This window comes from Narcine bancroftii, chromosome 14, assembly GCF_036971445.1.
Source record: "Narcine bancroftii isolate sNarBan1 chromosome 14, sNarBan1.hap1, whole genome shotgun sequence".
NCBI lineage: Eukaryota > Metazoa > Chordata > Chondrichthyes > Torpediniformes > Narcinidae > Narcine > Narcine bancroftii.
The window spans coordinates 20,317,803-20,338,986 of NC_091482.1; the positions used below are offsets into that span (position 1 = coordinate 20,317,803).

Sequence of the window (21,184 nt, forward strand, 5' to 3'; positions counted from 1 at the left end):
TAGTCCAAGTTTTTAAATTTGGCCCTCCATGAATTTGAGTTTGACACCCCTGTACTAGAAGTTTAGTTCCCTGCAACATGTAAAAATCTGCTATATCTGGAACACAGGGCGTATCGTGGGACAGTTGAAGACTTTCAAGTGATTTTCTTCACCCCCCCCACCCCCAACATTGCTTAACAAAATTATAATCCAGTTAAAAGCAAGGACAGCTAAGGGTTGATAGCTAAGGAAATAAAGGAATGCATCAAACTTAAAATCTCGTGTGTGCAAAATTGCCAAGAATAGTGAGAAACTGGAAGATGAAGAAATCACTCAACAAGCAATAAAGAACGATGGATTATGACTGTGAACTAGTACCAATATAAAAACAGTAAAAATTCTTACAATTGTATAAAGTGACTAAAAGTGAACATGGGTCCCTTGGAAAATGAGAAGGCAAGTGTGGCTGTGGCTTTGAACAATTATTTTTTGTCAGTCCTCACAGTGGAGGGCACATCTAACATGCCAAGGAGAGATACTATGGATGCAATGGGAGGTGACAATACTATCACAAAAGAGGGGGCACTGAGCAAACTAGTGGGTCTAAAGGTAAATAAGACTCCAGTCCTGATAAAATGTATCCCAAGGTTCTGTAAGAAATAACGGAAATATAATGGAGGGTTAAGGATGCAGGCAAAAAGGCAGGTAACTATAGACATTTTAATTTATTAAAACGTACAGCACAATAACATTTCAGTCCACAAGTCCATGCCACCCAATTACCCTACACCCCCCAGTATGTTTTAAACAGTTAGCTTAACGTCTGTAGTTGGGAAAATGATATCGTTCAGGAAGAAATAACGAGACATCTAGATAGAAATTGTTTCATCAGGGTGGATGCAGCATAGATTCAGGAAGGTCACGTTTGGCAAATTTACTGGAGTTTTTTTTCAAAGATTTGATGCAGTGGATAGAGGGAAATAGGTGGGTGCTGTGTTCTTGGACTTCCAGAAGGTGATTGATAAAGTGACTCATCCATGAGGTAAGAATGAATGGTGTTTGAAGTAAGGTATTGGTATGATTGATTAACTGATAGAAGGCAAGAATTGGGAAAATGGTTTCTTTGGCAATTGGTGGCAAACGGAGTGTGGTAGGGATTGGTGCTGGGTTCGCAATTGGCTCCTAATATATATGTTGATGATTTGGAAGAGGCGACCGAGTGTAACCTATTAAAGTTTCCTGATGACTCTTAATTGAACAATGCAGAGAGACTACATAGGAATATAGATAGGTTAAGTAAGGGGAATTATGGTAGGTGGAGTACATTATTGGTAAATGTGAGGTTATCCGCTTTGGAAGGAAAAATAGAAGGTAAGATTACTATTTAAATGGTGAAAGATTGCAGATTTGAGAATTCTTGAGTTTGGTTTGCAAGTGCGACAGGTCATCAAGGTGGCAAATGGAAAAATGGCCTTCATTGCTAGAGGAATTGAATGTAAGAGCAGGGAAATTCTATTGCTACTGGACAGGGTGCTAGTGAGGCACTTGGGATACTGCGTGCATTTGTGGTCTCCTTGCATGAGAAAAAAATATATTGGCTTTGGAAACCATACAGAGGAGATTCACTAGGTTTGATACCAGCCTAGGAGGAGAGATTGAGTTGCCGAGGATGATATTCACCAGAATTTAGAAAAATGAAAGTGATCTTTTAGAAACATTTAATATTTTGAAAGAGAGATATGACAGAGGCAGGAAAGTTGGTTTCACTAGTAAATGGGACTGTAACCAGGGGAGATAGCATCAAGGTTTGGATAGGCAGATTTAGGATGCAGATGTCAAGGAACTAGTTTTCCCAGAAAGTAGTGAATCGGTGGAATTCTCTGCCCAAGGAAGCAGTGGAAACTACCTCATTAAATATATTTAAGACACAGATAGAATTTTTGCAGAGTTGGGGAATTGTGGGTTATGGGGAAAAGGCAGGTCAGTGCAGTTGAGTCCATAGCCAGATCGGCCATGATCTTATTGAATATCGACGGGACAGATGGCCGACTCCTGCTCCTATTTCTTATGTTCTTGGGTGCAATTGCAAGAAGTTCACGTAACAAGGCTCTTGAGGTGCAGACACTGTTGTAGATGAAGATAATGATCAAAAACAGTAGATGCTAGAAACCCCCTGAAATAAAACAGAAAATTCTGGAGAAAAAAAAACTGAGCAAGTTGGGCATTTTCTGCAAAAAGAGAGTTTAGTTTCTGCATTGTTTTTATTGTAGATGATGATGGAAGATTGCAAACATAAAAGATTAAACAGGTTAGGGGTCTTATTCTCTGGAGCACAGAAGTATGGGGGATATTTGATAGAGGTATATAAAATTGAGGGGAATAGCTAGAGCTGTGGTTCTCAATCTTTTTCCACTTTCATGCCATTTTAAGTATTCCCTATGCCATCGGTGCTCTGTAATTAGTAAGGGTTTACTTAAGGTGGGATGTGGGTGGGAAGGGAAGGTTAGGAACCACTGCTCTAGGCCCAATTGTTACTAAAATATTTTGCTTGAGAAAAATGGTCATTGGCCCATTTCCTTTAGAGTTATGAAATCGTGCACATAATGAGTCAATTAGGGTTTTCAAACTTTTTCTTTCCACCCACATACCACCTTAAACAATCCCTTGCTAATCACAGATCACCTATGGCATAGGGAATACTTAAAATGGTATGAAAGTGGAAAGAAAAAGGTTGAGAACCACTGCTCCAGAGTAAATGCAGGCAAGATTTTTCCACTGAGGATAGGTAAGATTTTTTTTAAAACTGGAGGACGTGGGCTAATGGCGAATGAGGTCTTCTGCTATTTACAAAGTAGGGAATTAAGGGATATGGGGAAAAGGTAGGTCGGTGGAGATGAACCTATCAGAACTTTTCCTTAATGACTTGATTGTTTTATTGTCATCAATAGAGGATGAGCAAATGTAGGTTCTTGGGAGTCACTATCTCGGAAGATCTTTCCTGGAACCAACACACCAATGGCATCATGAAGAAAGCCTCTACTTCCTCAGGAGTTTGCGGAGGAGCTAGTGGAGTTGTTCGAGTGAACCGGTAGGGACTTGAAGGGCCGACATGGCCTGTTTCCGTGCTGAAACCGGTTATATGGTTATATGGAACATTAGGAAGGAACTTCTTCACGCAGAGAGAGGTGGGAGTGTGGAACAAGCTGCCAGCTGAAGTGGTAAAAGCAGGCTCAATTTTGACATTTAAGAAAAAATTTAGACAGGTATAGATGGGAGGGATATAGAGGGAATATAGTCCTGGTGCAGATCAGTGGTACTAAGCGGAAAAATAGTATGGTACAGGATAGAAGTGCTGAACGGCCTTTTTCTGTGCTGTATTCTTCTCAGGGTTTAAAAAAATGCAGTTTTGAGCAGACCTTCCTAATGCAAATCACCTAGAACCTCATATTTTTGCAATTTGTCAATTTTATGTCTGATTTATTTTTAAACTATCTGCGGCTACAAGCTCAATCATTTAGTCCACCTTCATTCCACTCCTCATGCCCTGAGGACAACATTTGACAAAATCCAATATAAGAAACATTTTGCCAAAGAAATAAAACAGGAAAATAAGGTGTGGATACTCCGCGCCCCCCCCCCCCATCCCACCCCCAAGTTCATGTGGGTGTCCTCCAGGTGCTACGGTTTCCTCTTGCATTCCAAATGTGTGTGGGGTTAATAGGAAATATGGGTGCTTTTTAATAAAAATTAAATGAATCCCAGCTTGTAGGTCACAAAAGTGTAGGGATTTCGTTACCACTCATCTTTAATAGGCATTTCCCAATTCCTTTCTTTCCCTCTAAGTGTCCTGGAAGATGCCAATTGGCAATATGTTGGCGTGGAAGACAGTAAGTCTAGCCTTACGAACACTGTGGTCACCTCTTTAAACAGTATGGTGCCCCAGACTGACTGCACAAGAACTGTAATGAAGGGAAAGGGTTGAAGAAGGGTGCAGATGCTTCTGTATCATCTGTTCCTTTCACCCACCCGTTTTCCAGAGGAAACCATATAACCATATAACTGTTTACAGCACAGAAACAGGCCATGTCAGCCCTTCAAGTCCGTACCGGTTCACTTGAACAACTCCACTAGCTCCTCCGCAAACTCCTGAGGAAGTAGAGGCTTTCTTCCATGTCTCACATCGCAGGTAATGATCAAAGAACAGATCTATGCAGAAACTGCTTGGGACGACTAATAAAAGAAAATATTAAAAAATTAAAACAATTATATTAATCAATCATTTGGATCTCCCCTAGAACCTGGTGCAATGACCCAAGAATACTTCATTTTAAATTGTTAGGATGGGTTGCAGCCCACACCCTTCTATGGTTAGAATATGTTCATTTTCTCTATGACGCTGCCGCCACAAAAGAAACCAAATGTCATGACTATAAGTTCTGATTCCAGCAGAGGACAGCTAGTCGCCATCCACAGCTCTGAATGAGGACCACATCGGAAACACGAGTCAAACCTGGGACCTGCCTCTTTTCTCTCTCAATGACAACATTTTAATTCTGCTCAACACGAGGGCTTCCAGCTACTTTGAACATTCACACCTTATAAATCAAATTACTTTAAAGCTAAACATTGGTTGCATTTAGTTTTGACAGTTTTTACACAGAAATAACAAATATTAATATTTAGGGTGTAAGGTAAAAACATCATGAGATGGGACTGGAGAAGGAGTCACCCAGTACTAAGGAGTAACAGGATGCAGGTGTGACCTTGTACGCTCAAGATAAGGGTGGCAATAACAAGATGATGTGCAGCAGACTAACAGAGAAGGGTAGCAACAGTTTATTCATTGGACAATGTCATGGTATGATAATTTACTAAGTGCGTGTCCTGAGGTATAAAAAAAACACCACTTGCTGATAACGGCAGAATGTGCCTTCTCCGACTAACACTGTTAGTTGCAAGTGTTACAATCCGGCAATAAAGAACAAAAAACCTTGATTTCGACTCAGTCTGGTGTCTGACTCACTCATTCATGAACAAAGCAGACCTAACAAGGGTAAAATACCCTCACATAAGAAATAGGAGCAGGGGTTGGCCATCTGGCCCGTCGAGCCTGCTCTGCCATTCAATAAGATCATGGCTGATCTGATTATTGACTCAACTCCACCTATCTGCCTTTTCCCCATATCTCTTAATTCTTTTTTTAATGTAAAAAATCTTTCTAACTGAATCTTAACTATGTTAATGGAGTAGCCTCAACTGCTTCCCTGGGTAGAGAATTCCACAGATTCACTAATCTCTGGGGGAACAACAGTTTTTCCTCCTCTTGAATCTACTCCCCTGAATCTTGAGGCTGTGTCCCCTAGATCTGGCCTCACCTCCCAGTGAAAACAATTTTCCTGTCTCCATCTTGTCTATACCTTTCATAATTTTATATGTTTCTATAAGATCTCCTTTCATTCTTCTGAATTTGAGTGAGTATAATCCCAGACGATTTAGTCTCTCCTCATAGGTCAACTCCCTCATCTTCAAGATGAACCTGGTGACCCTCCTCTGGACTGCCTCCAAGACCAGTATATCCTTCCTCAAGTATGGAGACCAGGACTGCACACGGTTTCCAGGTGTAGCCTCCCCAGTACCTTGCCCAGTTGCACCATGACCTCCCCTGCTCTTGAGTTCAATTCCTCTACCGATGAAGGTCAACATTCCATTTGCCTTCTTAATAACCAACTTTTTGCGATTCATGCACAAGCTCTCCCAAGTCCTTTTGCACAGCATGCTACAGTTTTTCACCATTTAAATCACGTCTCCAGAATGGAGGACCATCGCCTTCCCAAGATCATGTTATATGGCGAGCTCTCCACTGGCCACCGTGACAGAGGTGCACCAAAGAAAAGGTACAAGGACTGCCTAAAGAAATCTCTTGGTGCCTGCCACATTGACCACCGCCAGTGGGCTGATAACGCCTCAAACCGTGCATCTTGGCACCTCACAGTTTGGCGGGCAGCAACCTCCTTTGAAGAAGACCGCAGAGCCCACCTCACTGACAAAAGGCAAAGGAGGAAAAACCCAACACCCAACCCCAACCAACCAATTTTCCCCTGCAACCGCTGCAACCGTGTCTGCCTGTCCCGCATCGGACTTGTCAGCCACAAACGAGCCTGCAGCTGATGTGGACTTTTAACCCCCTCCATAAATCTTCGTCCGCGAAGCCAAGCCAAAGAAAGAAATAATAATATACTCTTCTATTTTTCCTTCCAAAGTGGATGACCTCGCATTTACTAACGTTGTACTCCATCTGCCAGACCTTTTCCCACTCACCTAACTTAACTATATCCTTCTGCAGCCTCTCCACATTCTCTGTACAATTTGCTTTTCCACTCAATTTAGTATCATTTGCAAACTTGGCTACTCTACACTTTGTCCCCTCTCCCAAATCATCAAATGTAGATGATGAACAGCAGCAGGCTGAGCACCAAACTCTGTGGCACCCCACTTACCACTGTCTGGCAATCAGAAAAACATCCATTTATTCCAACTCTCTGCCCTCACCAATCCTCAATCCATTTCATTATACTTCCCCGACTCCATTCATCTGTATCTTATTGATAAGTCTCTTGTGAGGCACCTTATCAAATGCCTTCTGGAAATCCAAATATACAACATCAACCATGTTCCCCACTATCTACTGCACCCATTACATCTTCAAAGAACTCCAGCAAGAGACCTGCCTTTTCTGAATCCATTGCTGCATCTGCCTGATGGAATCCCTTCATTCTAAATGTCTCACTATTTCATCCTTAATGACACCTTTAAGCATTTTCCCGACTACGGACATTAAATTAACTGGCCGATAGTTACCCGTCTTCTACCTACATCCCCTTTTTAAAAAGTGGCGTGACATTTGCTGTCTTCCAGTCTGCCGGGACCTTCCCAGAATCCAGAGAATTCTGGTAAATGACTACCAATGCATCGACTATAACTCCCGCCATTTCCCTGGGATGCAACCTATCAGGTCCAGGGGATTTGTCCACCTTCAGACCCATTAGTTTGCCCATCACTATCTCTTTTATAACAATCATTTTAATCGAGGCCTTCACCTCCCTCCGCATCCCTATCACCACTCTTTGGCATGCTTTGCTCTGTTAAATTGCAAACAATGGGTTGAAATGGTGATGAGAGCAGATGTTGATAAAGGACGCAACAGCAATTTTTACAAAGGGTTTTATGTTTTTGTCTGAAATTATTTTCACTATTTTTTTGACTTCAGGAATAATGACTAATACAAGTGAGAGAGAAAACAAGAAGTTGATTTAAAAGGGGAATTGTTAGTCCAAGTGAATCTCTGTGCACCATTGAAATGGGCGACTGTGTCCAACTTTCCTGTGGAAGTTCTCCTGCAATGGAGGCCACTGTCTGATTTTCTACCATCAAAACATCAGCACCGTTTTCATTCTGATCTGTTGCATCTGTTTCTTCACCTTGGGGAATGGATATTCCAGTTCTTTGCTCAATCCATTCTCCGTAGTCACTTGCGCTGGCATAAACTCCAGGTTTAAAGCGCTGCGCACAGCCTTCTCCCCAGCTAACTATGCCCACCACATAAAAACGATTGGAGTTTTTAGGTTGACATGATAGGGGTCCACCGCTGTCACCCTAGGAAACAAAGTCAAACTGTTATCCGTTGGCACGGTCTGTTTACAGCCGTGGTTCTCAAACTTTTTCTTCCCACTCACACACCACTTTAAATATTCCCTATGCCATCAGTGCTCTGTGATTAGTAAGGGATTGCTTAAGATGGGATGTGGTTGGAAAGAAAAAGTTTGAAAACCACTGTTTTAATCATACCTCATTGACTCGTTATGTGCATGGTTTCATGACTCCAAAGGAAATGGGCCAATAACCATTTTTCTCAAGCAAAATATTTCAGTAACAATTGGGTCTAGAGCAGTAACTCTCAACCTTCCCTTTCCACTCACATACCACCTTAAGCAATCCCTTACTAGTGGGATGTGAGTGGAAAGAAAAGGTTGAGAATCACATGTTTTGTAAATGCCATTAAGTTGCAACAGAATGGAACTACCGTTCTATCTTTCTATCTTGAATTAGTTTTCACTAGGTCTAGAACTAATTTTCAGATAATAAAACCCCATTGATAATTTCAGCAGAAAGGATTAACAAGTTTTCTATCATTTTAAGATTTGCTCTTGAATTGTTTTTTTTTTAAATTTTTTATTTTTCACACCATAAATCACATTAGCCATGATATACACTATTTCTTTTTCACACATATACAGTGACTTTTTCTCCCCACCCCCCCCCCCTCCCTCCTCCCAAGCCAACCCCCACCCCCCCACCCCCCCCCCTCATCCATTTTAGGTATACAATCTAGGTTGCATTAAGCCAGTCAGACAATGTTGTCATTCAACAAAAATACACCAGAAATTCTACTGAGTCCATTCTTTTCTTTCCTTCTCCTTCCATCAACTTAGGTAATGTTTGTCCCCGGTAGGTTTTCGCTATTGTATTTAATGTAAGGCTCCCATACTTGTTCGAATATTTCAATATTATTTCTTAACCTATATGTTATTTTTTCTAATGGAATACATTTATTCATTTAAATTTAGTAGTTTCTTCCTTTTAATTTGGTTATGTATTCCATTAATATTTAAAGTCATATAGTTCAGCGTAGCCCTTTTATATTTTGTTTATCTTCTCTTTCCGTTTTTCCATCATTACCTTTCCTCCTTTTCCATTTCTGTTTTCTTATTTTCAACTCTTTATAAGACAACATTCCTACAACATCCAACATTTTCCTTATTCTCCTTTTCAATCTTATTTATCCCCAATCTCCCCTTCCCCTCCTGAGTTGTCCTTTATCCCTTGTCGGACAACCACATTTCCCCTCTCCATTTGGATTTGCGAATCCACTCGCAAGCGTCAACTGATTTTGCAGTGACCGCTATTTCCCCCCACCCAGCCCCCCCAGAAAAGATTTCACTTTTCATATGTCACAAAGGTCACTCTTTTAATTCCCTCCTTATTCTCTCTATTCCATTACCTTCCCTTATTAATTCTTGTCTATACTATCTATATTTTCCTCTAAGTACAGATACATTCACGTATGCACATTGTCTCTATTCACTCTTATACCTCTTTACCCGCATACATATCAATCGTGATCATTTTTACTCTCATTACCCGTCTTCATCCCTTAGTCTATTTTTGTCTTTACCCACATACATATCAATCGTGATCATTTTTACTCTCATTACCCGTCTTCCTCCCTCAGTCTATTTTTGTAATTGTTCTGCAAATTTTCGTGCTTCTTCTGGATCCGAGAACAGTCTGTTTTGTTGTCCTGGAATAAATATTTTCAATACCGCAGGATGCTTCAGTATAAATTTATACCCTTTCTTCCATAAAATCGCCTTTGCTGTATTGAACTCTTTTCTCTTCTTTAGGAGTTCAAAACTTATATCTGGATAAATGAAGATTTTTTGCCCTTTATACTCCAGTGGTTTGTTGCCCTCTCTTACTTTTTCCATTGTCTTCTCCAGTACCTTTTCTCTTGTAGTATATCTTAGGAATTTTACTACAATAGATCTTGGTTTTTGTTGTGGTTGTGGTTTAGAGGCCAATACTCTATGTGCCCTTTCTATTTCCATTTCTTGCTGTAGTTCTGGACATCCTAGGGTCTTAGGGATCCACTCTTTTATAAACTCCCTCATATTCTTGCCTTCTTCATCTTCCTTAAGGCCCACTATCTTTATGTTATTTCTTCTGTTATAATTTTCCATTGTATCTATTTTTTGAGCTAGTAGTTCTTGTGTCTCTTTAGTTTTTTTATTAGATTCCTCCAATTTCTTTTTTAAGTCTTCTACCTCCATTTCTGCTGCTACTGCCCGCTCTTCCATCTTGTCCATTTTTTTCCCCATTTCTGTTAAGGTCATATCTATTTTATTCATTTTCTCTTCTGTGTTGTTTATTCTTTTTCTTAAATCATTAAATTCCTGTGTTTGCCATTCTTTAAATGACTCCATGTATCCCTTAATAAGAGAAAGTACCTCCTTTATCTTGCCTTTCTTTTCTTCTTCTATTTCACTGTACTCTTCCTCTTCCTCTTCTTCTTCCTCTGGGTTGACCATCTGTTGTTTCTTTGTTGCCCTTTCCTTCTCTTCTTTCTTGTTTCTATTGTCTTCTGTGGTCTCTTCTTGCTGCAGGTGTTCTGCAGCTGTCGTTGCCGGCTGTGGAGATCGACTCCCCAGCTGGTCCCCCCTCCCGTCGGTGTGTTTTTTTGCATGCGCATCGCGCATGCGCGAGGAGTCGCGCATGCGCGGTTGCGCACTTTTACTCGGCTCAGCGAGCCATTTTTATAGTCCATTATTTACCGACCTGAGGGAGCGGGTTTCTCTCTCCGCAGCGGGCCTCTTCGGACAGGTAAGGCCTTCACCTTTTTCCTCCGTTGTCTTCTCTTCCTCTCTTCTTACCGTTAATTTTGATTTTTCTTTTTTTGTCGCCATCTTCTTTCCACCTTTATACTCACTTTTCTGTAACTTTTATTTCTGTGCCTTTGTGTTTTCCTTTGTTTTTCCCGACTTTTCTGGAGAGGGCTGGAGTTCACTGTCCGGCCACTACTCCATCACGTGACTCCTCTGTGCTCTTGAGTTGTTCAGTGCACATTTTGTTGCTGGGTCTTCAGGAGTTGCAGGGAAAGATTCAACAGGTTATGACTTTATTCCATGGTTTGAAGAAGAATGAGGGGAGATTTGATAGAGGTTTACAAAATTGAGAACTAGAGCTAGAGTAAATGTGAGTAGGCTCTTTTCGCTTAGATTATGAGTGGAAGGACAATGGTTTAGGGGGAACATTATGGAGAACTTCTTCACTCAGAGAGAGGTTAGAGTGTGGAACGAACTTTCATCTGACTTGGTAAATGTGGCTTGCTCTTGGGTTTTATGAATAAATTGGATAGATATATGGATGGGAGAGGTCTGGAGGGTTATGGAATGGGTGCAGGTCAGTGGGATTAGCAGAATGATGTTTTTGGCACAAACTAGAAGGGCCATATGGCCTGTTTTCTGTGCTGTAGTGTCTATGGTTCTTTCGTCTAAGAGTGTACTTGGTGATCTCAGTAATCGCAAAGGGACTGGAAGGCCAAGGATTTCCACTGCCAATGTCAAGAATTCTTATCATAATTAAAAAATCTCCAAATGCCTGTCTAACAGATTAAAAAAAACTCTTCAGGAGGCAGGTGTGAATGTGTCAATGACCGTTGTCCACAGAGACTTCATGGACAGAAATACAGAGGCTACATGGCAAGATGCAAACCACTAGTCAGCCACAAAAACAGGACGGCCAGGTTACAGTTTGCAAGTATTTAAAAGAGCCTGCAGAATTCTAGGTAAAAGTTTTGTGGACAGTTTAGACAAAGATTAACCTGTTTCAGAATGATGGCAAGAGTAAAGTGTGGAGGCATAAAGGATCTGCCTAAGATCCAAAGCGTACCGTCTCGTGTCTGGCTGCCACAGGTACTGGTGAACTTATCTTCACTGATGATGGCAATAGCAAAATTAATTTTGAGCTGTATAGAAACACCTTATCTACTCAGGTTCAAGCAAATGCCCCGAACTCATTGGACAGGACTTCATCCCAAACATACTGCTAAAGCAACAAAGGAGTTTTTCAAAGCTTAAAAACAGGACAATTCTTGAATGGCCAAGTCAGTCACCTGATCTAAATCCAATTGAGCATGCCTTGCACATTCTGAAGAGTAAACTTAAGGGGACAAGCCCCTGAAACGAGCAGGAGCAGTTGCGGTAGGGGCTGGGCAGAGCATCACGAGAGAAGACGCTCCGCACCTGGTGAAGTCTATGGGTCACTGACTTCAAGCATTTATTGCATGCAAGGGATATGTAACAAAGTACGACACATGACAACTTTAATATACATACCGTTGTTCTGTCCCAAATATTATGGAGCTGTAATTTCTACCTGGTCAAACCAAAATGTATACAAATAACTTGAATGAAATCTGGAATGTGCACCTTATTCACACGTGAATTGTTTGATTACAAGTGGAGTACAGGGGCAAATAAGGATAAAAGAGTCATTGTCCCAAACATTTTTGAAGGCACTGTACTGACAGAGTATCGATCCCTGTGCTGGGACTGATCATGCATTGGTTAAAGTTATGGATTAGTAATTTGCAGCCATCTGCAAACACGAGTCTAAATTTGTAACTTTTGATCTTGGACCCTGAACTGTATACATTGACTTAAGCAGATAGAGCAAGTTATGACCTTACTATGGGAGAGTGAACCTCAAGAGGTATGAACTTATTCCCGCCCCATCGCCAAGTCCTATTGTAGCTACTTCTGGTCCATCACCTACGGACAGCGGAGAAAGTATCGCATCGGAGCATTGGGATGTTCTGGGTTCAAATCCCACTTCAGAAACTTCAACAAATGCAGTAAAATCTAGGCTACTTGGTGTCCTTGTGAGAGAAGGCTGCACTGTTGTTGACCCCTCCGTTTAAAAGAAATGTTAAACCATGACCCTCTCTGCTCCTCCGGACATGGACAGGATTGCACGGAAGAGCACCTTGAAGAAGACTTCTCCCTAGTGTCTTGGTCAATATTTATCTGTCCCTGGTTAATACTGAAATGGATTATCTGGGTTAACCCTGCTCCCACCCCCAGCCCCTACACCCAATCTTGTCAGAATAGTTTTTCTATTTCAAAACTCCCTCCAACATTTTTCTAAATAAAGGGTCTCTATCAAAAACCTGAGCAGTAAAAAAACCACAAAATGCTGGAGAAGTTCAGCAGGTCAAACAGTGTCCTTTATCTAGCAAAGGTGAAGATACATAATCGGCGTTTCAGGCTTGAGCCCTTCATCAAGGTATGAGCGAAAATGCCGGCAGGGGTCCGGACAAAAGGGTGGGGTGGGGAGTGGCAAAGGCAGGAGATGATAGGTGGAGAAAGGAGGGAGGGGACAGGAGCACGGAGGGATGACTGGGTGAATGGAGGAACTGGAAGGACAGGAAAAAGTGGAGGAGAAAGAAAAGGTGAGCAGGTTTAATGGAAAGCAGTAAAGTCGACATTCATGCCACCTGACTGGAGGGCGCACAGACGGAAAAACAAGGTGTTGTTCCTCCAATCTGTGGGTGGTCAGGATAGGATAGTACACAAGGCCATGGACAGACAGGAGCGTGGGAGCGTGACCCCAGATTTGAAATGGTTGGCCACTGGGAGGTCGCTGTGGTTGTGAATGGAACGGAGGTGCCAAGCGAAGCGATTTTTATCCACCCCCCCCCTCCCAATCTGCAACTGGTCTTTCCGATGTAGAGAACGTCACAGAGGCAGCACCGGATGCAGTAAATATGTCCTCTGGATGTACAAGTTAAGTGTGGCTGCACATGAAAGGCCTGTTTGGGGCCCTGGACCGTGGTGAGGGAGGAGCTGTGGGCGCAAGTGTTGCACCCCCTGCAGGCACAGGGAACCTGAGCGGTATTTGTGATCAATGGTAAGTCTGTAGAATTGATTACATAGCTTTGTATGCTATGTATATACTAGAATGTAAAATAATAAAATGTAGTTTTTAAACACTGAAACTGGAGATAGAGGGCTCTGTGCATAATATGCTCAGAGTCCTTGGCATCCAGGGTCCAAAATGTCTTCTTCACGTGCAATGCCATATATGGGCAGGGAGCAAAGCAGAAACATCCTCAATGTTAGTGAAGTGCACTTTGGTATTTCTCTACACTTTAAAAAAAAATCACTGAGAGTTTGGCTAAAACATCACGCACTACTTGTACACACCGCTCTATTGTTTACGACGCTCAATTCGTGCAATTTGTACACGCTTCTGTTTGTTTATGCCCTTTGTGCTTGCACTGTTCTACTTACCTTTGTACTCTGCTTGATTTGTACACACTTATGCTTGTGCACCAGTTGTGCAGCTCCTCCCCAGGTTACAAATGCTCAGCTTGTGGACACACTTTATATAAGAATGAGCATTTGGGAGACTGGAGGGATGCAACACTCGATGCAGGTGAAAAGCAATAAACATTGTGAAGGACTCCACACATCCCCCTCATGTAAACTGCTCTCCCCTTCTGCCATCTGGTAGGAGGTACCACAGCACTCAGGCTCTTGTGTCCAGAGTGGGCAATGTCTTTTTCCCCCAAGCCATCAGGCTCCTGAATTTCCAGAACCTTTGGGGTGGTTACTATACAAGTTAAATATTTTAACGTGTTTAACTTCTATTCTAACTTGTGTCTATGTAAATGTGCTCTGTGGTCCTGGAGAAACGTTATCTCGTCGTTACCGTGTGAGCCTGGTATGAATGATAAATAAAGGTGACTTTTTTATGAAGGAGCATGAAGTTGAGACTGATGGACATCTTCCACAGAGAAGGAGTTGGGCCATTTCCTTTTCCCACCCAAGCACATTATCCATTCCCTTTTGTAGCCAAAAGGAGAGAATTTTACTTCAAAACTTGGATCAATTATCCTTACATAATGAAGAAAGGTGTATTTTACCTGACAGGCATCGATACCTCCACCTGCAAAACCAGCGCAGATCATTTTACTGTCTACAGCGTGGTCATACCAGTTGCTCTGTTGACAGGTTTCTGAAGGAATCAACTCAACTCTCGCCTCCTGAAGAATACGCAATGGCTTACCTAAACAAAATGAAGAAAAATTGAACTGGATTGCATCTGTAGCTGAATGAAAACCTCATGACTATGTGTACTTTCTGAAATAAATTGAAAAATCTTCTGATAATATCTGAAGAATTGACGATATTTGCTCTATAATAACTTGCGTGGGTTTGCTCTGGTTGCTTAAACTTCTTCCCAGTGAAGCACAAAGGTTGGTCAGTCAGCATAATGCTGTTACCACGTCAGTGACACACTATAAACAAATAATGAATTAATAAATGAACACTCCTTTAAATTATATCCTTTAAATTGTGAGATAATCACAAATATATTTCCTCACTTAATTCATCCTTTTACTAAGGAATTGCTGTTAATCGAGCAACAATGACACAATTAAGCTCTGCAGATCATTTAAAAATAAATACACAATGCTGGAGAAACTCAGTAGGTCAAACAGTATGTAGCAAAGACTCATGGATAACCAATATTTTGGTTAAGATATGAGCAAAATGTAGGCAGGCGCCCACCGGTGTATAAATTAATTGTTTGACCCATTGAGTTTCTGCAGAGTTGTTTTACTTTAATCATGGTGTCTTCAGACTTTCATGTTTTAGTCCATTCTACAGATTATTTCTTGTACAATTACTAATACTCGACAAAACTTTGTGAATATTATAATCAAAACAATAGATAACTTAAGTTGAACATGTTTTAACCACATAAATCAAAAGTACTTTACCGATTATGTTTTTTTTTAAATGCAAGGGCTTTTAGACATTTTAACTCGCATATAGTATAACGGATGTTGTTAATAGGATAAAGAACTATAAATCATATCTGTACACAGGGTAAAGTGAACAGTTTTTAAAATTTAGACCTACAGCATGATAACAGTCCCTTTCGGCCCACGAGTCTGTGCCGCCCAATTTACACCCCATTCACCTACACCCCAGAACATTTTCGAAGGATGGGAGGAAACGGGAGCCCCCGGAGAAAAACAAATGCAGACATGGGGAGAGCGTACAAACTCCTTACAGACAGCGCGGGATTCGAATCCCGATCTGGTCCAAAATCTAGCTCCAAGAATATTGAATGTTTGATTTTTCCCAAATATAAGGATGATGACTTTCAGAAGATGTAGTCTCCATTAGAATGTTTGTTTCCATATTTAGGAAAATGATCTATTTGAAGAGGCACGATTTCAGAACAAGCTCATCTAAACTTAAACCCTACCCAAAAATCTATTTAAATTGGCAAAAAGGCCAAGAAAAAATAAACAAGGGTTTGTGAGACACTTAATAAACTACTTTTTTTTAAAATTACCATTTTGTTCCATAAGTCCCCATCCTGTAACGTGACAATGGGTCCACTTCTCATTATCATATTTGCCTGGTTTTGGTAAGCAGGCTGGCCTGATGTAGTCCCCAAAGCTGATTGGTTGGTCCACTTTAAGCACAGCCACATCATTTCTGTTGCCCACGAACTTTTCATGCAGTACTATATTTTCCAGTTTCCGTGTAATGGTCCATCTATCCGGCTTTGACAGCTCTCTCAGCCCTATCACAGCTTGCCAAGACGTCTTCATACTGAGACAGTACAAAAACAAATGTGAATGATGGAACTGAGAATCACTTCCAATCACTGACTAGAATCTGATTTCACTGCACAAAATGGCAATGGAGTCATTGAGTCATAGTTGTTCCAATGGCAATAGGCCCTTTGGCCCAACTTGTCCATGCTGAGTTAACAGGGCTTCACCAATTAATAACAAATATTCACAATTAGTAGTTGTGCAAATTATCTATATTTAAATTATGTTTACATTTTTCATTAATACAGGAACACAATCCTTTATCCGGACATCTAAAATCCGGAAAGCTCCAAAAACCGGCAAGTGGGGAGACTGGCAGCGTGAGTCAGTGGGCGACGGGAAGGGAGACCGGCAGCACGAGTTGGGTGGGCGAGGGGGTGGGGGGAGATGGCAGCGCGATTGGAAAGGGGCGGGGTTGGATACGGCAGCACAATTTGGGTGGGCTTAAATCTGGCTTTCCGAAAACTGGAAAATTCCAAAATTCAGAACACACCGTCCCCCAAAGGTTCCGGATAAAGGATTGTGTATCTGTAATACAACTATAATGAGCTGATGGTAGGAGTGCCAGTCGGACAGCATTTTGAGTATGGGGGCCTTAACTTTGTAATTTTTAATGTGTTACCCAACCCCAACCAACCAGTTTTCCCTTGCAACCGCTGCAACCGTGCCTGCCTGTCCCGCATCGGACTTGTCAGTCACCAACAAGCCTGCAGCAGACGTGGACATACCCCTCCATAAATCTTCGTCCGCGAAGCCAAGCCAAAGTAAGAACCAAGCAGGACAAAGACGGCTCCAAAGTTAAGTTTGAGTCAAAACAAACAAAGGAAATGAACAAAGTTTGTTCAATTGCCTTTCTTAAAAATAATAACGTAATATTTGCTTAACATACTTTAATTCATATTTACGAGGAAAGCAGTGCGCTGCTGATAAAAGCCAGTACTGATTGATGACTGACGCTCCACACATGTGCGTGTTACTAGCTACCATTTGAAGGCTGACTTGCCAAGGCCACGCGCCTGTCACTGCATCACGGCCCCCTACTATCCGCGATTGGCTTGTCTTTACAGTAATGGATCTCGTCCCGCATTCTGAAAGGAAAGAGATTTAAATTTGAAAAGCTTGGACTCGCTGTTTTATCAGTGGGACTTCAGAGAGATACCCGTGTTGATTTTAGTATCAGTAGTCCCACATGTCAAGTCATTCGAGAGAACAGCTTAAAAATCAAGAAAATAACAAGTGATGTCAAATTGATTGAGGAAAAACACAGAAATGCTGGAGGAGCTCAGCAGGTCTTTCAGAGTCCATAGGAGGTAAAGATGTATAACCACCATTTCGGGCTTGAAATGGTGGTTATACTGTATATCTTTGCCTCCCGTGGATGTTTTGAACATGAGAGCTAGGAGTTGGCCTTCTGACCATTCAATGAGAGCATGACTGATCCGATAATAGGCTCATCTTCAGCCTTCTCAAGGCTAATGTGCCCTTTCTATTTCCATTTCTTGCTGTAGTTCTGGACATCCTAAGATCCTGGGGATCCAATCTTTTATAAACTCCCTCATATTCTTGCCTTCTTCATCTTCCTTAAGGCCCACTATCTTTATATTATTTCTTCTGTTGTAATTTTCCATTATATCTATTTTCTGAGCTAACAGCTCTTGTGTCTCTTTAACTTTTTTATTAGATTCTTCTAATTTCTTTTTTAAGTCCTCTACCTCCATTTCTACTGCTGCTTCTCGTTCTTTCACCTTGTCCATTCTTTTTCCTATTTCTGATATGGTCATATCTATTTTATTCACTTTCTCTTCTGTACTGTTTATTCTTCTTCTTAAATCACTAAATTCTTGTACTTGCCATTCTTTAAATGAATCCATGTATTCTTTAATAAGAGAAAGTATATCCTTTATCTTGACTTTCCCTTCTTCTTCCATTTCACTGTACTCTTCCTCTTCTTCTTCCTCTGGGTTGGCCATCTGTTGTTTCTTTGTTTTCTTTTTCTTCTTTCTTGTTTTTGTTGTCTTCTATGTTCTCCTCTTGCTGCTGCTGTTCTGTAGCTGTCATTGCCGGCTGTGGAGATCGACTCCCCAGCTGGTCGCCCCTCCTGTCGGTGTGTTTTTTTACATGCGCGGTTGTGCACTTTTACTCGGCTCAGCGAGCCATTTTTGTAGTCCACTTTCTACCGACCTGAGGGAGCGGGCTTCTCTCTCCACCACGGGCCTCTTCGAACAGGTAAGGCCTTCTCCTTCTTCTTCCGTTGTCTTCTCTTCCTCTCTTCTTACCGTTGGTTTCGACTTTTCTTTTTTCGTCGCCATCTTCTTTCCACCTTTATATTCACTTTACTTTAATTTTTATTTTTGTGCCTTTGTGCTTTCCTTTATTTTTTTCAACTTTTCTGGAGAGGGCTGGAGTTCACCGTCCGGCCACTACTCCATCACGTGACTTCCTCCAGGTGGAAAGGATGGTTGATGAGGGAAGGACAGTTAATGTTGTGAACATAGACCACTGAGACTTTTGACCAGTTCCCTCGTTGTCGTAAGGTGCAGGAATATAGGATCCTCGGTGAGTTGCTAGTCGGGTCATGAAATTGGATAGGCCATAGAAGGCATAGGGTAGAGGTAGAAGAGAGTTACTCATGTTGGAGCCCTATGACCAGAGGAGTTCTGCAGGGGTTGGAGTTGGAACCCCTGCCATTTGTGAACAGGTTTGGAGGGAGGGAGGGACTTTTGTTTTTGCTTTGTTTGTAAGAAAAAGTTTAATGTAGATTTGTTACTATGTATTTTTTTTTAAAAACAATCAAAAATAAAATATTCAAAAAGATAAGTGACCTATTCAATTTGAAGGCTGACATCAAAAACCTTGCACAGGTACCTCAAACATCTCTCTAAATTTTTCCATTTTACAAGAATTATTTTTAAAAAAAGCTTTTTAATAGTGTTCACACATCCTAGACTTTGTGCTTAAGGTTCCCTAATGACTCATTGTGTATAAACTATTGCTCTCTAAGAATCTTTTTATTTTGTAATATGCATGTTCATGTTTTCCTCTTTCCAATATGCTCAATAAGAATGGTTTTCTATTTGACTGTTCTGGAATCACAAATCACAGTGTTACACTCACGTACCATCAATATCTTTTTATGTAGCTGGTGGAAGTACAGAAGAACCCAACTAAACTTGGCTGCTTCACAAGGGAAGGGGGGGGGCATAAACTTTGAGGAGAATCCGAAGGTTGAGGAGGGAGATGCTACAGCCAATAAACGGCTGAGATGTTCCAGGTGAATGTGAAGGGGATGCAGGACTTCCTGCAAGAGTTTTAATTAGATTTGGACTGACACTGGGGCCTTGTTCCTGTTGTACTATGTTCTATATCAGTGGTTTTCAAACTTCCTTCCCACTCACACCCCACCTTAAGCAATCCCTTACTGATCACAGAGCACGATGGCACAGGGAATTCTTCATTGGGTGTGTGAGTGGAAAGAAAAAAGGTTGAAGACCAGTGTTCTATATAAATTACTGCTACCCCTGCCTATTGCACAGGTCATCATTTCCGCGGGTCTGGCTTCTGGTTACTTTATAACCCGTAAGGACTCCTGTTTCCCAGGTTATATTTAAGACTTGAAATGACCAATACATTTGAACAGTATGTGAACTGATGTCTCAACGTGCAATAATCTTCAGGATCGGTTTAATTCCCTCCACTCTTGCAAAAAGAACAAACTTGATACAAACCACGTACCCATTTGTGCTTCCCCATTTGCAAAAACGACGGCAAGGACTGCACAGGACCAGAGCCAGTGGGCGAAGCCCGGGCGCCAATCTCGGCTCATTGCCCACGTTGGACCGACTGCAGGGACATGAGCCAAGGGAACAAAAACTGCAGCGATCGTCACCCAGCCGGATTGTGACGAGAAATCACAGATGCTGAAGTGGGAATAGACGGCGCCGGCACAAACCAGAACCACGCAATTGGTGGCAAGAAATCCGGGTTTGGGACAGCGTCCCGACCTGGTCCAACTGTTTTCGTTTAGAAAAAGTTTACGATGACGCACTAAACTATTGGAAAGTTTTTTTTGTATTAAGAGGCCACCCTATTGTTTAAATCTACTCAAAATACTTTTTAAACTGCTATTTATACCAAAGAAAAGGTTTCTCCACATCCTGCCAGATGCTTCGTGATACCTGGGGCCAGGTCCTCCAAACTGAGGAGTTGGGACGGCCCGGAATGTATCGTTGTTCCGCGCATGGTGGAGCTTGTGATCTCATTCTCATTGATGTTCTTGCCTGACCTGATCCCCTCCCCTCCCTAGTGTATATCCAGCGATTTTTTTTCTTTGCTTTTATTTCTCAATTCTTTTGAAACTTGCCCCACAAAATTGATCCACCAAAATTGTGGAAGTAAAGTCTGCCGACGCCGTGGTTGAAGTTGAAGCACAATGTTTGGTCCAGCAAGGCTTGAGGAAGGATATATTGGCTTTGGATTCAAGAGGTATGGGGGTTAGCCTATGAGGAGAGATTGTGTTGACTGGGACAGTACTTGCTGGAATTCAGAAGACTGAGAGGGGTTCTTATAGAAATGTATAAAATTATGAAAGGTGCATACACGATAGAGGTGGACAAATTGTTTCTGCTGGTAGGTGAGATTTACCCTCAAGATTCATGATGGAGATGAGGAAGAACTGCTTTTCCTGGAGGGCGGTGAAACAGTGGAATTCTCTGCCCATTGAAGTGGGGCGGTGGGGTGGGGGCTACATCAATAAATATATTTAAGATGAGGGTAGATTTTTAACTAGTAGGGGAATTAAGGGATATGGGGGAGGGGGGAAGGGGAAGCAGGTAGATGGAGATGAGCCTGTCATCAGATCAGCCACGATCTTAGAGAATGGCGGAGTGGGCCGGATGGCCGACTCTTGCTCCTATTTCTTATGATCTTATTGTTATGAAAAAAAATGTGGGC

General features: G+C 41.7%; 2 protein-coding genes across 2 annotated transcripts in view; one reads left to right on the forward strand and one right to left on the reverse strand.

Moving 5' to 3' along the window:
- Positions 1–7,184: 7,184 nt before the first annotated feature.
- On the reverse strand, positions 7,185–20,951 carry LOC138749318 (acrosin-like). Its single transcript, XM_069910535.1, has 7 exons — positions 20,876–20,951; positions 20,641–20,767; positions 19,967–20,244; positions 17,124–17,322; positions 15,967–16,229; positions 14,522–14,664; positions 7,185–7,632 (listed from the first exon to the last, which is right to left on the reverse strand). The coding sequence occupies exons 1-7, from the start codon at positions 20,949–20,951 to the stop codon at positions 7,243–7,245; spliced, it is 1,476 nt and encodes a 491-aa protein (XP_069766636.1). The 3' UTR covers positions 7,185–7,242.
- gusb (glucuronidase, beta) overlaps positions 20,176–21,184 on the forward strand; it is a 46,488-nt gene continuing 45,479 nt past the window's right edge. The window contains exon 1 of the mRNA XM_069910837.1: positions 20,176–20,716. The gene's annotated coding sequence lies outside the window, so the exon portion shown is untranslated. The remainder of the gene's footprint in view (positions 20,717–21,184) is intronic.

Excerpts from the sequence above, each read along its gene's own strand:
- LOC138749318 (XM_069910535.1), bottom strand. The coding sequence starts at position 20,951 with ATGGGCAGAGAATTCCACTGTTTCACCGCCCTCCAGGAAAAGCAGTTC. Across the intron at positions 16,230-17,123 it reads CCTCGTAAATATGAATTAAA|TATGAAGACGTCTTGGCAAG; the intron begins GTATGTTAAGCA and ends GTACTGTCTCAG. Across the intron at positions 7,633-14,521 it reads GAGGTATCGATGCCTGTCAG|GGTGACAGCGGTGGACCCCT; the intron begins GTAAAATACACC and ends TTTGTTTCCTAG.